The following is a 14,661-nucleotide window of genomic DNA, read 5'->3' as shown; positions in this document are numbered from 1 at the left end:
GCCTCACAATCATCTCTTTTATCTCCCCTCCCTGAGGACAGTACGCCATTGAATTGATCACCCGCCAATACGCCAAACCAGTGAAAATACTACATCAATTCATCGCAGGATTTCCTTCCAAGGATTTGAATATGTGGACTGTGAAAGCACTTAGAACAAATAGCCATGGAATATTGTCACGTAATTTGTTACCTTTGCAACGAAAATCTCTGTCAACTGGCAATGGAGAGCGAGTTATGGCGATTAGAAGAGAAGACATAAATGTATGGGAGAGACGAGCACCCATAGCACCTTCGCATGTCGCAGAACTTGCACATAAAGGAATCAAGGTTCTTGTACAGCCTTCGACAAGACGAGCATACACGATGGATGAATACGAGCGAGCAGGAGCAGTCATAACAGAAGATTTAAGTCCTGCCTCGCTGATTATCGGCGTGAAAGCTGTCCCCATTGATTTGTTAATTCCAGATAAGACTTACGCTTTCTTCTCTCATACGATCAAGGCCCAAGAGGCGAATATGCCACTACTCGATGCAATGCTTGAAAAGGTAAGAATATTTTCGTTTCCTAAGCTGTAATTGAAGTCTTATAGGGATTTATCACAGTTTTGATGAAATCTAATTGAGTTTGATTCGAACATGGCTCGACCAAGCGTAACTTTCGATCGCCTACGTTTGTAACCCACGGATCAAATTCATCGTGATTTTAATGGAGCTGTACACACACAGTCATCGCAAAATCAAATTGAGAAATTTGCTTTTCAAATTTGTAAATTATTTGTCTTCTTAGATCGATCAATTGTTTTACCACCTTTGAAAGAGAGTCGTTTGTTGCTCTTCGCTTTCGCGCCACGTGTATAATGATTTTCACACCTCGCAGTTTTGTTGCATTTTTGTATGAAAATTTTCTCGATTGTCTGGATTAATCCCTTCTTTCTGGCAGAACATCCGAATAGTTGATTACGAAAAAATGGTGGATAGCAAAGGACAAAGAGTGTGTGCTTTTGGCAAGTTCGCCGGTGTCGGAGGTTTGTGTTTTGGTTGCCGACATAGTAAACGAACGTGGGGGCGTGTTCGGGGGCTTGGTCATATTTCAAGGTGGCTACAGTAAGGCAGTGTGGACAATCAATATCAAGTTGTTAAGTTTGGGGGATTCATTATCTTGGATTATTCTAGATGTGTTACAATATTATAGATGAAGCTGATTTTTTGTCAAAAATGTGTTGACACTGAAGTCAATTCTATTGTTCACTTACTAGTTTCTTGTGGGTTAAACTCTTAGAAGGTAAATCTCCAATGTCTTATAGGGCTGAAGCAAGGAAGAGTACTTTTGATTCTGTGTGATGTAAACTCGACTGGCAAAAAGGAATTTGCTCATCAGATACATGGGTTTACTGAGATGCTTTAGCAGAAAGCACAGTATGAGCATTTAATAAAACAGCTCTTTATTTTTTCTACCCATAGGTATGATAAATATTCTTCATGGTCTTGGGTTGAGGCTTCTTGCCCTTGGACATCACACACCTTTCATGGTAAGTAACATATTGTTAGATTTACAATATTAAGCTTAAATTGTTTTACATAATTATGATGCTCTCTCTCTCTGTATGACATTGTAAATTCTACCACAATTTTTACTTGCATTGTGCTCAAATGTGTGTCATGCAAGTGATGTGAAAGGCAGTCAAGTGGGACTTTAACCAACCTTCTGTTACAGTAACCAAGTTGTAGCTTTTAAAATGTAAAGAAAAGGAAAAAATTTTTAAAAAACTTTAAGACAAAAAGAAGAGTCATAGCTTCACTCTTTAATCTCACGTCTAAGTGAAGGAAATGACATGGACCTAAGAGACTATCATTGGTGAGATAAGCTCTTCAAATGATTATAATATAGTTGTTGTGACTGATGTTGAGAAAACTCTAGAGCAAGTCTTCAGCAAAGAGGCAGCATCACACCATAACATGCATATATATGGTCTCAAGACATTAGCTAATTAACACCCTACAACTTCAAATTGATGATATCAAAATTTCATCTAATTTTTTTCTCAGTATTTAGGGGCAACTCATAACTACAAGAACAGCAGGGCAGCAAAACTTGCCATTTATGAACTTGGTGAGGACATAAAAGCTGGTAAATTACCAGCTCACTTTGGACCTTTGTCATTTGTGTTTACTGGCTCAGGAAATGTGTCTCAGGTATTCTGAACAAACTATATACTATTTTAAATCAAAAACGTATTTCAAATATATTTTTTAAATCTGATTTGAGTTTGATTTTGATTAATGAACAAATAAACAAATGAAAGGACTCAACTCATCAAGAGGCACATCTCTCCAATAAAAAAATCCACCACTTGTAAAGTTGCAATTCTTCATCTGGGTTTTATAGAATTGAAAAATCTCAGTTTTACAATATCTTTGATTTGATATTCTGAGGTACTTTACCTTTTACTTGAATTTGCCATTTAGTAACAATGCAAACATTTAAGAATTTGTTCCTTCCATGTAACTAGATCACCCTTTCCCCCACCCTCAAAGTTTTAGTTTTGCCTGGGCTATACTGTGGGACTCATTCACCCTTCCTACAATTTATTCTTTATTTGTTGATTATCCACAGGGTGCTCAAGAAATGTTTCAGGAACTTCCACATATTTATGTTGAGCCACATGAGCTGAGAAAAGCTATACAAAGCACAGGTGAGGTTACAGCATTTTGGTGCAATAGAAGTTGAGTAGGGAACCTTGGGATTATTATAAGAGCTTATGTTTACCCCTCTAAGAATAAGCCACACCATCCCGTTTGTGTGGTTGAAAGAAGCAAAAAAGACCACCAATGTAATGCATACACTCTGAAGTGGAATAGAAAATTAATTTGAACAGTCTCCTGGCTGCTACTAAACATATTCTGATGTAATGGTGTTTTAATGTGACCATTAATTGTATTTTACGCTAATTTCATGTAGCTGTTAGTAACAACTTAAATATTTTAGACCATTGACCCATTTTAACACCTTAACATCAGTTTGCATGTTCTCTAAACTTTTCACTATATGTTTTCCATGGTACTTACAAAGAGAATTTTCCTAATCATTTTTTCAATATCACTCTTGAGGGTGAAAGGGTTTAGATATTTCAGTCTTTTAATATCAAATAATTCGCACCTTGTTAATGTATATGCATGTAATAATCATTGTGATCCACTGCCAGACCACAGGAAGTTGATTGGAACAGTTGTAAGCCGTGAAGATTACCTTGTACCCAAGGCTGGTGGAGTGTTTGATGCAGAGGAATATGATGCTCATCCAGATAGATACAGATCAACATTTGCGGAAAAGGTTATTTGTTTAATATCTAGTTGTGACTTAAAATTGTTAGGAACAGAGAAGAACACAACAAACTCCCATGTTAGGTCAACACTTTGCAGATGATTTTTCCAAAAAAAAATGATCAACTTAAGTTGTATTTTTAACTACAGTTTCAAAAGTACAGTTAACTTGACTGTATATGCTGAGAAATATGAGCCCAGTGCTATTGAAAAATAAACAAAAATAATACATAGAGGTATTAATTCAAATACTAGGCTTTGGTCTTTACAGAAAGTAACAGTCTTGGGTCAGGGTATTGAACCTACCTTTCAAAATTAGTGAATGATCAGCCGAGGTTGCATTTCTAAGAATGTCCCTCACCTGAGTGAAAAAATTATGGCACCTTGCAGCTGGTCAGCATCAGTACCATTCTTAACTTTTTTACAGGTTCATTCATTCTTTTCATATGTAGGTTGCTCCTTACATGTCTGTCCTGGTGAATGGAACCTACTGGGCCCCCAGTGTGCCACGCCTTCTGACCTACGATGATGCTAGAAATATTCTTAAGACAATGCAGAGGTCAAGTGCATATGATGGCTGTCCAAGTCTGCCACATAGATTGTTGGCAATCTGTGATATCTCGGCTGACAATGAAGTGAGCTTGTAAATTAATTTGGCAGGTTCTTAATATTATAATTTTGTTTTACTGTTTTCATGTCTTTTAATACACTGTTACCATTTTTCCAGGGTTCCCTGGAATTCATGACAGAATGTACAACAATTGAGTATCCATTCCACTTGTACAACATCAAGACAGGAAACTCACAGATTGGGTAAATGATTCAAATAAATATAAAGTATATAAATCATAAATGAACAATGACTTAAAATATGATTAATTAATAAACAGATAAAATACTAACAGTTATTAACAAACACTGCATTTAATAGTATGTTTGAGGTAAAAGCTAATTTGTTCTTCGGCCAAAAAGTCTTGGGGCCAAATTGTCTTTTACCAGATTAACTAATTATGTGCAATTTCCTCTTATGCTGTATCTCTGTATAGAATGGCTGGAGATGGAGTTCTTATTTGCTCAATTGATAATCTTCCTGCTCAGTTGCCAAGAGAGGCCACTGATTATTTTGGTAAACTGCTGCTCCCATGGCTACAAGAAATGGTAACATACTTCTCTTTATTTTCTTTTCTGTCATACTTTTGCCCCATCAGTCAACTCAACAGAATTCCTTTTTAATGTATGAAAATAAAAAAGGGTTTTTTTGTTTTTCAGATTGATTCTAATGCTACTGATTCCTTTGAAGAGCAGCATCACTTGTCTGACACAGTTAGAAATGTGAGTGTTTTAGACTAAGTACCTTTTAGCTGCCCTAGTCAAATGCAATTGTAGGTTTGGTGGACTTATTCTATTTTGCAAAATGAAACAAATGAAACTAGGTGCGATATAACGAAACCAAAGGAATAATGCAGTTATATTTTATAATAAGGCAAAGATAACTTTTACAAGGATTTTTGAGTAATCGTCAATTGATAAGAGGGATTTTTATTTATCACATTACTACTTTTCTAAATTGACTATTATCACCTTATGGTGACAACATGACCTCTTTCATGTCACAAAAATACATTTAAACATCACAAATTAGTATATCACCAAAGAGTTTGGCCTCCTCTTATTTCTTACATGGTATTAAAATATATACTTCACAAAATAGTAATTTTAGGAGAGATACTATTTTGTTAAATGGACTGCTAGTCGATTTTGCAAAATACTAACTCTTCTTAAATTTATGCTTTGCAGAATGAAAATCCTTCTTGTTAATTAACAATTACTCCAAAATCCTTGTGAAAGTTATCTCTACCTTATTACAAAATATGTCTGCATTCTTCCTTCTATTAGTTTTGTTATATATTGCTTAGCTGGTTTTGTTTTTTTTTGCTAAGTAGTATAAGCTGGACGGTGTGGTGAGGGAAGCTAAAACATGGGTAGATCACACTGCAGCTGTGGTTACTGGCAGCTTCCATGCTTGTGGACAAAAAGCTTGGATTTTCTTCATGCCAACTGAAGCCAGTGGCCACCAGTTTTTCACATTTTAATATTACTACAAAACCTAGCACTATGCTATTAAAATTCAATATCTGACATATTTTTAGGAAGAATTACATGCTATGAAATGTATGAGGAGACAAAAGCAGAGAATCGATGTTTGTTAGAAGTGAAAGAATATCAGTAATCAATGCTGTTTAATAGCTAAGTATTAAAATTATCTTTTCCACTGGCATTCCCAGGCAATCATCACTTCTAATGGATTGCTAACAGAAAACTACAAATACATAGCAGGTTTAAGGAAAAGGTAAACCCTGAAATTCAATCTACTGCAGAGTGAAATTTTGGTTAACACACCTCAGATGCTTTGGGTATATACCACTGGCATTACGATAATAATTTACAGCTGCTGCTGTTAAGTAATTGATATTATTCCTGACCAGTTGAATATATTTGATCACTTAAAATGGAAACTTGAAACCAGACTAGAAATGGTGAGCTGTCCAGTACTTTGCCTATATTTTTTTATCTCCAAGGTAACAATATGGTAATGTTTGTTTATAAATGTTTCATTAATTCTATTCCTTTGGTAATTATAGAATTAACTAAAATGTTTTAACAACCATGCTGTATGACACTAAGGAGTCTTCTTGACCAGTCTTACTGCATCATTTATCTCAGCCAAGAAGAAGCAAAAGCCAGAGCATTAGGACCAAATGTTTCTGTGCCAATCAAGCAGAGAGTATTGTTGCTTGGCTCTGGGTTCACTGTGGCTCCATGCATTGAATATCTTACGAGAGATAAAAGCCTTGCAATCACAGTTGGTGAGTTCTTCTGTGATTGTCACAACACTGCACTGTAATAGTGATATTGCTTAGTGAAAAGTAATTCTTTTTCAGCCACTGTTTTATTTCCTATTGCTTATTCAACTGTACTTCCTTTGCTCCACCCCTCCCATTGACATTCTCAGTGGGTAGCAATACCAAAAATAGCTCTTTCTGTCTTTTCTAAACTTTTAAACTCATAATCAGTAGATGTAATCATTAGTTTTTTTTCTTGCTACCTATTTAAGTTTCCTTGGGTTCTTCAGGATGACAATAAAGATGACAATGAACAATTAGATTTAAAGATACTTATTTGATGGAAAGAGACAGGGTCAGGATATTGATCAATGCATAAACTAAGGGAGAAACTTATGAAAATCCTAAAATGATCTCACTGGCCAGAAGCTATGCATTTTATTTTATCACTCAAGCATTTAATTTAATTTTTTCCCTCACATAGTTCTGATATATATGTTACAATCTTTAGCATCAGACAAAATAAGTGAAGCAGAAGCAGTAGCAGCTATGTACAGAAACACCACTCCAACACTCCTTGATGTCACACAATCAGAGGAAAAGTTAAACAAATTGATCCAGCAACATGATGTTGTGATCAGGTGAGGATATGGCTGTGTTGAATTTTCCATTGGATGAGGGGGGGGGGGAATTCCTTTATTAGCATCTAGTAGGCATTTGCCAGGTCACCATTCATCACTTTTTTTTCACAAAGCAGAGAATTACTGGCACCCAAGGACCAACCCTATAAGTTCAATAAATTAATTTAGCTCTCTTAATAAATATCCATTCATTCCCAGACCCCAGCAGGTATTGACCTGTAAAGGGGAATGTGACAGTAGTAATTAACCTTTACATGTCCAGTTTTGATAGAACTTGGCATCTCCTAACTATCCTTTCACACTGAATTTATTACTTTTTATTCAGATTTCACTTTCTTCATTTCTTTTTTCATTATAGAGTGCTTGAAATATTTTGACATGTACTTTAATTAATATGTGACTTTATCTTTAATATTTAATTAACTATATTGTATCCTTTTAATTTCAGTTTGCTTCCCTACTCTCTACATCATGTTGTAGCCAAGAGTTGCATCACACACAAAACGAATCTATTAACTGCCAGCTATGTACTGCCACCGATTGCAGAGCTACATCAAAGGTATTAGAGATATCTGTACACAAAATTTTATCAATTACTATAGGATCATAATATCTTTATAATTAGAAAGAACTTGCTTGGAGTTTGTTTAATTATTTTATATTTCATAACATCAGTCGGTGGATAAGAACTTTTTCTTTAAGATTGTTGGCTAAGGCTCGTGTTGCTCAAGCCTGCTTACTCTTACAGCATGTGTGCCAATTCATTTGGATCTAATGACATGGAAACATTTTTTTTCGCGTTGAGAATTGCCTTATAAATGTATTACCAGATATCAAGTAGCGGTATTCACAAGCGGTGATCTGAGCATGCTCGTTCACACTCGTCTTCATAATTTATTCTCTTTTGTTGGCCTTTTTCAGCGCAGTAGATGCTGGTATAGCTATCGTGAACGAGTTGGGTCTGGACCCTGGTATCGATCACTTGTTAGCTATGGAATGCTTTGATGATTCTAAAGCTGAGGGAGCTGTGGTCAGTAATAAACCAAGCTAAAAATATCAATCCCATTACTTATCACTAGATTAGTTCTTTGATGTACACGTATAAGAATCTTGACGAGTTCTGGAGATTGATGAATATCGCATGCTTGCCTTCTTGCCATTATGAAGGTAAAACGAGAGAAGCAGAGAAGCGAAAGGAGAATTGCTCCTCCTCAAGGTGGGATGCTAATCCATTGTGGGTTACCCCCTTCCCCCTTCGAGCATTTGTCAGGCTTCCTTGGTTGTCCGCTGTCATTCATTTGTATTCCTGTCTTCCCAAGAACGTAAAACAACGACCTAACCGACCTCACCCGACTTCTTGACCACAATTCCAGTGTGTTAACCATTTGGCTATCGCATCTTCAACTATGGCAAGGTGTCGCCAATATTCTTTTCTGTAAGCAGAGCAAAAACATATTTAGTACGACGATTTCACGAACAACCCTTTGTCTTGTCCCATATACAGATCAAGTATTACCGCTCATTCTGTGGTGGCCTTCCAGCACCAGAACATGCTGACAACCCACTTAGATACAAGTTCAGGTAAATTATTACATTGTCTATCCAGAAATGCTTGATTAAGCTTTCACTTTTGCGATACATACTTTAGAATCAGCCTTTCCAACCAGGATTTGCACCCCTTGACCTTCCAATAACCGGTCGGAGCTATAAAGAATTTTTCCGAGATATTGAGGTTCGTATGTGTCCTGCGTCATGCATACAACATATGCCCGTACTGTCGTGTGTCTTGAAAGAGTAAGGAAGGTACCGTCAGATTCTTAGTTCGGCCGTCGAGTAAAGAACGGTGTAAAATTCATTTTTCCTGACAGTCGCATACAGTGCGTTTGTTGTTCGTAGAAATTATCCTCGGCCATTGGGAGAAAAAGTTTTGTTTACACGAGGTTTTACTCGACAAACGTTCTACCACAATGTGTGCAATTTGATGAGCCACGCTACTCGCTACTTTTTCCCTGATGGGTGGTGCGAAAAGTGACTAGGCTAACATTGTGCAATAGCTACCAAAATACGATAATAACATTAGCTTATCTTTTTATTAACTTTTAAACGACTGCGTGACAGCTGATTCGGGCTCTGCCCTCATCAGCTATCACTTAATAGAAATCTTGAGCTCACAATCTAACTGTTAACATTGCTTCTGATAGAACACAACTCATTTTGCGTCGTGAAAAAGTTCCTTGCAACAGATTCGGTCAACGATCTTTAAGAAGACATAAAACTCCTAGTAAAAATGCAGTAGAATGAAGTAGTTTTACAGGTAGTCTTACATTAGTGGTTGCAATTCTTTTAATTTAGTTGGAGTCCACGAGCTGGTCTGCTGAGTGTAATGAATAGTGCTAAATATCTGTGGTATGGAAAGGTAATACTGATTTTAATGTTTTCAATTTAATAACCTCTTATCCCGATCGGCAAATTTGTGTCGTTACACCGCATTTAGGCAGGCAAGTTTCCTTGGAAAATGTATTCTAGAAGAGATTTTTTCGTTTGTTTTCCGATCGTTATAAGTTACTCGTTACAACGAACTTAGATTCGGGCAACGGTCGACAGAATCCGAAGGACAATGTAAAACGTAAGTACCTATGACGACAGTTGCGTCGAAGAGAGCAAAAGTTCATGGAGCAGGCGCTGGCTAGTCTGTGATCAGGCCCTCATAATTAGCGCTTCGGGACGAGCGTTTCTTTGCCCGCGGGAAAGTACGACGCCTTGAACAACGTGAGCCGACATTGTTAGTACCAGACCCCCTCAAACCTCTCCCTGACTCGTGTTAAATCTTCCCGTGGGTGGAGAAACGCGCGTCTAGTAGAGCTAACACTAATTAATTATTGAATGAATAAATAATGACAGATTGCATTGCAATAACTTTTTCGAAGTAATGACGATTAAAAGTCGCAGTGCTGGAAGAATTTGTTTTCCTCTTATATGCTTTGTTGTTTTATTTGTGTTTAAGTGTGTTGAAGTTCAAGCAGGAGGGGCTCTTATAGAAGAAATAAAACCAACAGACATATTTCCTGGCTACAGACTGGAGTGTTATCCTAACAGAGACTCAACTAAATATGGAAAACTGTATGACATTACCACAGCCAACACAATACTCAGAGGAACACTGCGCTATGAGGTACAGAATAATGCTGGTGTAGTATGACGATAGTCTAAGGGCGAACGCTAATTGGTCAATGGGTGTAGACAGATTTTAGCAGAAGTTCGGCATATTTTATTGATATTCGCTGGTTTGATTGTCTCAGTCGTCGTAGGCAGCTGAGATATTTCAAGTAAGCGATATACTGATTTGTCACGAATGATACGAGCCTTTCGTTTTGTTAGCTTTGCCCGACAGACGGAGCCCATGCTGGTTGAAACAGCTGTGTATGCCTGCTAACTTGGAGGCTCGCTTTTTCGTCATTTCTATTCTTTTTGAGAGGATTGTCGGAAGGAATAGGAGTTTTGTTGGAGGATTTTTGAAGGCCCAGTTTCACTACCAGTGTCGCCTCGGAGCGCATTGTGTGAGCGTAAATACCACTTTTTAACTTTATCATCATTTTGTCGTCACAACTATACCACACAAGTGTAAAGTAGTGTTATGATGGGTGTGGTATGTTTCGAATATGTTGAAGCCAAATTGCAGAATTTCCATCTAAGTGATAACTAGACAGAGGAGACGCGAGGTTAAACGTTTTTTGTATGGCTTCTGTTCTCAGACAAATGCAAATCGAATTTAACAACACTTCCCTGAGATGATTTCTGCGATCTGCTCTTGTTTCATAGGGATATTCCACCGCTTGTTTAGCTTTGTATCAGCTTGGAATGTACAGTACGATAGAGCGGACAGACCTTGCTCTGGCTCATGAACTACCCTGGGTAAGAAATTAGATTTTGTATGGATATTTTACCCCTAGCTTTCACATGTCAGTGTAATAGTTTGCAATAAATTGACAGAGGTTAATGTTTTGAGGACAAATATTTACCCAAAAGACTGGCCTTAGTGTCTAAGTGGTTAAAAAAAAGACAGACGGTACCAGTTGGGCGCCACCTTTGTTGAACTACGAAGCCTCAGGTTGGAAGCGAGGCAAACATAGTAGCCTTAATAGATTCCTTTTTGAAGTGTATATAATAACCTACCCCTTACTATTCGTGTGGTTTGTTACATCTCCAGAAACAAGTCCTGGCCAAACTTGTGGGTAAACCAGACGCAAGTGACTCTGAGCTTTATTCTGTTGTCTTCGAAAAAGTTGGCAAGGATCCTGCTCGTATGCAGGCGATCAAAGAGTAAGTGCGCATTTTTAGTTTAATGCTTTTTAAAGACGCCCTTCTGTTTCGTCTGCGATAGTCTAAGGATAATCTGGTTTTTCGTGGCGTGGAAATTTTCTCTGTTATTTCACATTGCGCTTGGATAGCCAACCTTTCTTTCAATCTTCGTAATAAAAGGCGAAGCAGAGCCACTTAAATTCGCAAATTTGATAGGCAAATGACACCTTCATACAGAGACCACGCAGATAGGCAATAAGTACAAAGTTAATCATTCATTGAGTTAGATTGTCTTCACTAGTTAATTAGTTCATAGGTTAGATAGAAAATATATATATGAAATTCTCCCAAATTGCTTCCTTTTTTCGTAATTGAGAATATGATATTATCCTTGCATTATCTTAACATGTCAAACTTGTATTAATCGTTTGATGTTGGTGCTGTTGCTATAGTCTTGGTCTTCTGTCTGAGGAACCTATTCTTCAACAAAAGTCACCATTGGACACCCTCTGTTTGTACTTAACAGATAAACTGGCTTATAGTGAGTTTTCCCAGTTTACTATTTTCACATCCAGTTTATGATTTATGATTCGTTTCGTTACTAAGTGAAATTAAGATTTATATTTAGAAAAGAAAAACGAATTTTTTTACAGAAGAGGGAGAGAGAGACATGGTGTTACTTCAACATGACATAGGTGTGGAACTGCCGGATAAAACACAGGTATGGCAATGACTTCTAGATTTACCACGTCATCTTTATTTTGGTTCCTTGTAAAAGTAGTTAAAAATAATTGGAGGGAGTGAGACGGCAATCCTGAGAGCAAGATGGGACACAGGTTCTTCTACGTCTTGTCTGCGTGTGCAGCCAGTCATAGAGCAGAAGTGTTTTTTTTAACTCCAAACTTATTCTGATCATGCGTTTGATTATGACCGATTATCAATGGATCTTCTCATCATCGACAGCAAAACCGTCGAATTGACATGATTTGTTATGGTGATCCGAATGGTCACTCAGCCATGGCGCGAACTGTTGGGCTTCCTGTGGCGATCGCTACAAAGATGGTGTTGGACGGTGAGTGACTTAATTTTCCCAGTGGCAGCAGAGAGCTCTAGGAGTGAATAAAAGAATGAGTAAATATAAACTTATAAAACTGACAATTAACATACAGAAGTGCCATTAGCCACGCGAGTACTTTAAGAGCTACTCAGGTCAGTAAATCAAATATAAGTTATAAAAGCAATAAATATGATCCAAAACCCTCAAATTCTAGGGGGCAAATCAGTTGGATATTTGCAGGCTCGGTAGAGAAGTTGAACTTGGGACCTGTGAGAACAAATCCAGTTTGAAGCCTTCCCTCCCCTTCTACATACCCATTCACTACCTTCAAATGACCACCCTTTTGCCGTTGGAAGTAAGAGTTGAGGCGTAACTGAACTATCCTACTCTTAACGATTTTACTCTGTACAAAAATGATTCTTAAATCATTTTTCGTAAATTTTCTTAGATATGCGATATCTTTCTGTGTTTCCTTTCAGGGGACTTAAAAGCCACTGGCGTTGTTCTTCCTCTCAGCCGGGAAATTTACAAACCACTACTTAAACGACTCAAAGCAGAGGGAATTCATAGCGAAATGACCACAACAGTATTGTAAGATGATATTTTATCACCAGACATCTTAATTGATTTGTTTATCGGCCTTGGTAAAGCCTGGGTTCTCAAACATTTTTTTTGTCTTGGTTTTGTTACGAGCTTTCAGTTTTTGTTGTATTATTGCACATAATACAAGGTGTTGGGTCTTCTAACCCTATATGGTGGATCTACGCATTTATTTCAGAATTTTTTTCTTCGTAAGATAAATAAATACTCGACAAACTTCGGACGGAAATTTTCGCCTGAGGAGATTCTATTTCAAGGAGAGTAAATTCTTTGGGACTGAATTTTTGCTGAAAATGCTGGATATTTATGTTACGAGGTCTAATAGTACACTGTGTATGGCAAACTTAAATTGTGCAATATACATATCATTAGAGTGGAGACTTAAATTTCTCGGCGAAGGAAAGTTACTTGAAGCCAATCATTTTTCTGAAAGTAAATGGGGAAAATGGTTTATGTTATTTACAAGCATTTCTTTTTTTGAAAATGCCATTCTTAGGAATTTTTGTTTATTTTAAGGACGTTAAATTATTCATTACCCATATTTATTCTGTTGAAGTGCAATTGCATCTTATATATTTCTGGTGTATTTTATTTACTGATACTTTCTGGCGTGTAGTTTTTAAACCTTTTTGAGCATAAAATGTTGACAAAGGACTTGTAAATGTATTTTCTAAACCTAAGAGAAGTAGTTAGATAAAAACTTAACACATGTTGAACTGAGTGAGTTACTCTAAAGTTGTGAAAACTTTTCTACGACAAAAACAATACAAGTTGATGCAGAAGAGAAGAATATTAGTGCAGTGTTTAAAATTCCTACTTTTATTACATGAAAATTTAAAAATTTACATTTTAGATGTATTCTGAAACACACGTCCTAAAAGTAATATAAGTGCTGTACTCATCTAACTTGAATATTTGTATTGTGTTGCCTCTGAACGCCCACGTGTGCAGGACACAATGAATTTGGTGTAATCAAAATAAAATAAAATTTGATAATTATGTGTATATTTATTAACGAAAGGAAAACACATTAATTAGAGAGGCTTTAGCTCATAAATCACTATACTCCTAGGAAAACACCTTGGAAATTCTAAGAGAGGTCACATTCCCGGAATATCTCTTTTACTGGTCTCATTCTCTGAGGAGGTTCGCAAGGGGTATCCCATATATGTTTCATGCCTTACGGAATTCCTCTAAAATTTTGTTTAGATCACTTTACTGCCAAGAGATCCTAGGATCAGGCGTGAGTTTTTGCTCCCGTGCGAAGGTTTTAGTGAGCTCTCTGTTATCGAAGCGTCTCGATGGGTTTAACCGTCAGCCGTCGAACGTCCTAAACTTCAACCGTCAACCCTCTTAAAAGACGTTTTTTGACTGTCAACTGTCAGAAAGAAGCTTAGTGTTCACCCTCAAACGGTTTCGAGATCTCTTAGAAGTAATTATTTTAGCTGCTCACGAACACCTCTGATCGTGAACGAACTTCAGACTGGTAAGCCAGTCACTAGTTTTCTGATTGCACAGATCAAGGAGGGCATTGCTGTTTAGTAACTTGGTAGTAAACTGACATACTGATAAATTCGCCCTCAAATGTGGTGGAGTTGTTGATTGGTAAAGTTGTAGACAACTGGCTTTATACAAAACACGTGCAAAAGTTTCGATTGTAGCGGAGCGCATTGACGGAGGGAGACGGACAGAAAAGGGAGAAGAGAAAACGAAAAAGAAAAAGAAGCTGGAAGGAGTGACATTAAGATTTTGCTCCTGATGATATTTGCTCCGACCGTATTGGAACGAGACATTTCCATGTACAGACCTCAGTGAGGCCAGCGGTGTCGGAAGACCTTTTATGATACAATCTAGAGACCAGCCGTGTAAAGAACCCTCGCCAGGTTTTGTTTGATGAA

At 37.2% G+C, this 14,661-nt stretch overlaps 1 protein-coding gene across 1 annotated transcript; it reads left to right on the top strand.

The window, feature by feature from the left end:
- The first annotated feature begins 49 nt into the window (after window positions 1-49).
- On the top strand, window positions 50-13,759 carry LOC131787845 (alpha-aminoadipic semialdehyde synthase, mitochondrial). Its single transcript, XM_059104910.2, has 24 exons — window positions 50-548; window positions 943-1,027; window positions 1,464-1,531; window positions 2,049-2,195; window positions 2,617-2,695; window positions 3,206-3,333; window positions 3,776-3,958; window positions 4,051-4,136; window positions 4,370-4,481; window positions 4,593-4,655; window positions 5,609-5,673; window positions 6,048-6,190; window positions 6,678-6,807; window positions 7,256-7,366; window positions 7,729-7,837; window positions 8,312-8,388; window positions 9,160-9,223; window positions 9,812-9,979; window positions 10,627-10,719; window positions 11,015-11,127; window positions 11,559-11,647; window positions 11,760-11,827; window positions 12,070-12,178; window positions 12,643-13,759. The coding sequence occupies exons 1-24, from the start codon at window positions 132-134 to the stop codon at window positions 12,756-12,758; spliced, it is 2,823 nt and encodes a 940-aa protein (XP_058960893.1). The 5' UTR covers window positions 50-131; the 3' UTR covers window positions 12,759-13,759.
- Window positions 13,760-14,661: the final 902 nt, after the last annotated feature.

Source organism: Pocillopora verrucosa, chromosome 11 (assembly GCF_036669915.1).
Source record: "Pocillopora verrucosa isolate sample1 chromosome 11, ASM3666991v2, whole genome shotgun sequence".
NCBI lineage: Eukaryota > Metazoa > Cnidaria > Anthozoa > Scleractinia > Pocilloporidae > Pocillopora > Pocillopora verrucosa.
This window is presented reverse-complemented; position numbering and strand designations above follow the sequence as displayed.

Excerpts from the sequence above, each read along its gene's own strand:
- LOC131787845 (XM_059104910.2), top strand. The coding sequence starts at position 132 with ATGTGGACTGTGAAAGCACTTAGAACAAATAGCCATGGAATATTGTCA. Across the intron at positions 3,959-4,050 it reads ATATCTCGGCTGACAATGAA|GGTTCCCTGGAATTCATGAC; the intron begins GTGAGCTTGTAA and ends CCATTTTTCCAG. Across the intron at positions 9,980-10,626 it reads GAGGAACACTGCGCTATGAG|GGATATTCCACCGCTTGTTT; the intron begins GTACAGAATAAT and ends CTTGTTTCATAG.